The sequence below is a fragment of the Solanum lycopersicum genome, chromosome 5, assembly GCF_036512215.1.
Source record: "Solanum lycopersicum chromosome 5, SLM_r2.1".
NCBI classification, from domain to species: Eukaryota; Viridiplantae; Streptophyta; class Magnoliopsida; order Solanales; family Solanaceae; genus Solanum; species Solanum lycopersicum.
Window position 1 is genome coordinate 40373578 of NC_090804.1, and position 5125 is coordinate 40378702.

Genomic DNA, 5125 nt, shown 5'->3' on the forward strand with positions numbered 1-5125 from the left:
GAAAAACATTTTCCTTCATACCAGGCACACACATAGTGTAGTCAATAGTGTTGAAGACCTTTTGTGACAACATGCTATGATTTGTTTTTATCCTTGTATTCATTGCCTGAGTAATGAGGAGCTATTTTTAATGCACATAATAAGAGTGATGCGTGCGATTATAACCTGCACTATTTGGAAGTCAGAACGCCTCTGGATGAATCACACTGAAACTTCAGTAGTACAAGGAAAGATTGGTGACTTCCTCTTGTTGGAAAAAAAGGTTTTACAGTTGAAGTTAGTATTGAATACTTGTCTTGAGTTTCTTATCATAAAAATATTTTCTTCTAAAAAAAAGAAACATAAATTCTTCATATGGGCTGGTTCAATTCTTGTAAGAAAAAGTTTAGAACTCTATACATAAAAGTGTATTCATTCTAACTTAATTAACATTTGCAATGGTTACGGGGAGAATTGTGGGACACAAATGATGTGTTATCACTTGGTTGCAGCTCCCATGTATTCCGAGTGAATTAGTTGAGATTATTTCTCTTTATCTTTTGTACTCTCATATTTTTATAGTAAATTAATGATCTCCTTTATGGATGTAGGTCGATTGACCGAATCACGTTAAATTTTTGTGTGCTTTTGATATATTTCTCGTTTGTCTTTTTATTCGTGCTCTTTCGAGTTTTGTTTTGCTAGCTTCGGTAAGAGACCTAATTATTTTGATCCTAATATTTAGGAGTATTAACAAGTTGCATAACCTCTTTGCTTTATTAGCAAGTACAAGTATGCGAGTATGGAAGTGCTACTCTCCTTCATTAGAAACATTATAGGAATATGTTTCAATCAGTTAAGGTTGTGAGAGGTAACTTTCCTATGAAATCACAACTGAGACTTCCTAAATACAGATGATCATCATACTCCAACACAGATGTCACAAATGACATAACCTTTCCATTTGGATCATCAAAGCCTTTGGTTATCTTCCCATCAGCTGCAACATTTACTACCATTGCTTTGTCGTATGCTCCCATCACCCACTTCATCAATTTGGGGAAAGTTGCCAACAAATGTTTTGAAGCTCTCGACTTGTGTATGAAATTTAGCCGTGGAGCTGTTACCTGTACCAGACAACAGATGCATTTTCTTTAAACATTCCCCCTTAATTAACTTCACATTCAACTGAGGTGGGTTGTAGCTTACCTGTACTAGAGCAATCCAGAACGAACCATCTGGAGCAAGCTTGATGTTATCTGGTGCACCAACAAGGTTATCAATGAATATCTCTGTTTGTCCTTTCATTTCATCTTTTAACCAATATTTTTGGCACCTAAATCTGAATATTAAGGAAAGAAAGTATGTTGAATGCAATTTCCAAAAGAATGTGTTAATGAAGAAATCGTGCAGAGTAAATGGATTGCAAATTTGTAAACACTTACTTCCATGATTCACAGACTACTAAGTAATCTTGATCTGCAGAGAGAGCCACCCCATTTGCAAAGGCCAAGTTATCAATAATTACAGATGTCTGGTTTAGCGAAGGGCTATATTTGAGAAGCTGACCATGGGGCTTGGCCTCAAGCACGTCAAGGAACCATTCGTGGAGACCAAATTTGGTGCTTGCCACACTGAAGTATACACTCCCATCTGATGCTTCCACCACATCATCTGCTAATCTGTACACACTCTTTAGGATTTTAAACATACCTTTATGCCACAAGACAAGTGACATGGACATAAGAATCCAGAAATTTTATTTGTAATTTTTCTGCTAACAGCATCATATATATATAAACCATCACTGGTAAGGAAGCAGCACATGATATTATTATGTGTGGGTTAGGGACACGCCACAAGTTCAACTTCTTTCTTCTAGGAAAACGCTGGTATTCAAGTTGGTTGGGAATATTAGACAATTACCTTTGCCTAAATATCCACCCATTTCATAATGTAACAGCAGTTGGAACGTCTTACGTTATATGTAAAGAGATATACACGGCACACAACATATTATATTTGTTCATTTTAAAACAAAAAATGCACAAAAATCAAAAAATGATTTTGGGAATTCATTCATTCTTGCACCTTAGGCATTGTTCATTTCGTTTTGACAATGCAAATTTAGAGTCAGAAAGCTGGGCTAGATTGGCCTCTTACAAGTTTCCTCAATGTGGTAGGGAATAAGTAGAAATGTCCTTTTACTCGAAATTTTTGTCTAGTTTCTTCTGGTGGTTGGAATTTATAAGTTATGTCGTTGTCGATCACCGGTTATTTAAGTAGTTAGGTCCGAATTTTATAGCAGAACTCACAATAAAGATGGTTATTGAATATATACCCAAACATTATTGTCTCTATCTTGTAGAATGGTACTTGATTTTAAAAGAATGGATATTTCTTTTTTATTGTCATTGTTGGAATATTTTTGTTGACGACTTGGTCAGGGCGGTTCACAATATCATTGTTGAAGGCGTTGTTATAAGCCCTAAGTTTGAATTCCAATTTCATTGTCCTTATTCTGGAAGTATGAAGTCTTATGAATCAGAAAAAAAGTCCAGGGTCCTTGTAAAATAAGTTGAAGTCATACCCTATAAAAGTAGTTTCTAGTATCTTCGGTCCATAATTCAAGGAGATGGAGAGCTTGGGGATAATGTCACAAATAGTATTGGAGCAGGCTGGATAAAATGAAACTTCGCATTTGGGACTGTGCGATAAGAAAGTATTACCTAGGCTCAAAGGTAAATTCAGACCGACTTTGTTGTACGTGGCACAATGTTAGTAAGAATTCCCACATTTAAAAGATGAATTTAGTGGAGATGAAGATTCACGCTTAAATGAACAAGCAGCCGTATCATTAAAAATAAAGTTATGTAGGAGAAGGTGCCTTGGCAAATAAGATGAGAAAATCAAGACTAAGATAGTTTGGGTATGTAAAGTAGAGGTGTGTGGATGTATGAATAGAAGGTATGAGAAATTTGGTCAACCGTAACATGATTCAGGAGAGGTAGAGGTAGAGATAGAGATAGGTCGAAAAAAAACTAGGGAGGGTTGATTATACAAAATATAACACAACTTCAACTTACTAAAGACACAAGACTAAATAAGAAGATGTAGAGGTAAAAGATTAGATTAGAAGGTTAATAGATAGCTAAGAGGCTATTTGAATTGACTTAAAAGTTTGTCAAATCTATTATTAAATCAGTTATTGGTTTCTAGTATTTGATAAATATAAAAAAAACACCTTAATACAAGTCGAAAATGTCTTAAAACAAGTCAAAAATCAAAGTGGGTCTTTTTTGACTTAAAAGTTATTTAAGTTTGATTTTTTTGTTTTAATTAAAAGCAATTTTTCTAAACGGGCTCTAAGGTTTTCTTTTTTTATGTGTATTATTATTTGTTGATTCATTTGATTTTTATCTTGCTGTTAATCTATCATATTTTCTTGGTACAATTCATTAATTTACTTCTTCTTTTATTGGGTCAAACGGAGGATCTAGCGGAAACAAAAAGCAATTAGATCAAAATTGATATGTAGTGCTTTGTGACACCAAATTCGTCATTGCTTTTTGTGATGTAGAAGAAGATGAAATCTTAGTTACCTTATTTTTTCACCATTGACATGTGAAGCAAGAACAGTTACAGCATCTTCTGTAACCTTAAGCAGTCCCTGCACATTAATTAATAATTGCTGGTATTATGTACATAAAAGTTGTTAATCAAGTGTAGACATGGTTTTACCTCTTGAGCATCACAAACTATAATATGACCAGCAGATGACACTTTGAGTCCCAATAATGTATCTCTCCCAATATATTTCCAGCTCTCCCAACTCCCATTTTTGTGCATTCTTTTAATCCAACCATCTCTAGTGGCTGTATACACAACTCCCATTTTATCCACTGCAACATCTTCTGGTCTATCTACAAATCCTTCTCCAACTTTACTTACTCTCTGAAATTAACAAACATAAATTATTTAACTCAATCCATAAATATACATATAAATAGTTGATAGTATTATTTGTCTCTTTTATCCGTGCGTTACCTGCAAATAACTGTTTGATGTAAAGGTTGGAGAGGGAGATGGAATTTCAAGAATCTGAGGAGATATTGGTGAGAATAAAACAAGTTGGAGTATAATAGCCACCTAAATAACCATTAAAAAGCTAAAATACAGCATCGAATCCATAAGGAAGATAAATAACCTTTGCAGATGAGATATGTTATATAAAAGAAATTCTTTGGTCCAAATTTTATACTATATCCCTGTCAAATAATTGTCATATTTATCTCAAAATTTTAGAAGTTTTCACATACTTTCCTCTGTGACATTATTTCTTTTTTGGTCAATCTAAAAATGAGTGTCACATTTGTTTATATAATAAGTATTTAAGGGTAAAATTTATTTTCTACATTTATTGGTTCCACTTTATTTTAAATAGTACTATCTCCGTCCCTAATTACTTGTCCACTTTGATAAATCAAGAAAGGACAATTTGTTTTTACCTATTATACCCATAATTAAAAGACTAATTACTTTGAAAAATGTAAAACTTTTCATCTACTTCATAATTAATAGGGGTAAATTGATAAACTCACTATATTATTAATTATTTCATAATAGGTGTGTCAATTCAAAAAGTTGACAAAGTAAAAAGGAACAAAGAAAGTACTAGTCTACTACATTTATGAGAAGAGAAAATAGTGAGTCTACTTAATTTAAAGTCTTCATTTATTTCTTAAATTTAGTGTCAGGTCAAATGATCCCATGTTAAATGAAACGAAGGGAATAAATATTTATTGTTCTTCAAAATTTCAACATCTTAATTATGACACATTAATAAATATGTCATACTATTTTTAATCTTTCATTTCATAAAACAATATTGCTTAATTAATATAGTACAATTTTTTAATCTGTAAATTAAACAAACAACAGAGAATATTGGGAGTATAACCAAGCCATACCAAATATGGGTAGAATATGTGGCTGAAAACATTTACGAAATAACTCTAATAATAAGCATTAAATGACACCAATATAAACGGGAAGACCAAACCGTAATTAATACTTCTGAAAATAGGTTAAGTATCTAATTCATTTAGGGTCTGTTTGGAAGAACATTCTTATAATTAGATTTTAT

The 5125-nt window shown here is 32.6% G+C and overlaps 1 protein-coding gene across 2 annotated transcripts; it reads right to left on the reverse strand.

Annotated features, from left to right (window-relative positions):
* Window positions 1–737: 737 nt before the first annotated feature.
* Window positions 738–4344, reverse strand: LOC101261815 (protein STRICTOSIDINE SYNTHASE-LIKE 4). 2 transcript variants are annotated; one of them, XM_004239268.5, is made up of 6 exons: window positions 4027–4344; window positions 3721–3933; window positions 3582–3649; window positions 1425–1661; window positions 1189–1321; window positions 738–1106 (listed from the first exon to the last, which is right to left on the reverse strand). In XM_004239268.5, the coding sequence occupies exons 2-6, from the start codon at window positions 3871–3873 to the stop codon at window positions 828–830; spliced, it is 870 nt and encodes a 289-aa protein (XP_004239316.2). In that variant the 5' UTR covers window positions 3874–3933; window positions 4027–4344; the 3' UTR covers window positions 738–827. The 2 variants fall into 2 exon arrangements, with proteins under 2 accessions (XP_004239316.2, XP_010321125.2); XM_010322823.4 differs by having other exon boundaries at window positions 3582–3670; window positions 4027–4322.
* Between the last annotated feature and the right edge of the window lie 781 nt (window positions 4345–5125).

Excerpts from the sequence above, each read along its gene's own strand:
- LOC101261815 (XM_010322823.4), bottom strand. The coding sequence starts at position 3,873 with ATGGGAGTTGTGTATACAGCCACTAGAGATGGTTGGATTAAAAGAATG. Across the intron at positions 3,671-3,720 it reads TAGTTTGTGATGCTCAAGAG|CAATTATTAATTAATGTGCA; the intron begins GTAAAACCATGT and ends ACATAATACCAG. Across the intron at positions 1,662-3,581 it reads GTCAATGGTGAAAAAATAAG|ATTAGCAGATGATGTGGTGG; the intron begins GTAACTAAGATT and ends GAGTGTGTACAG.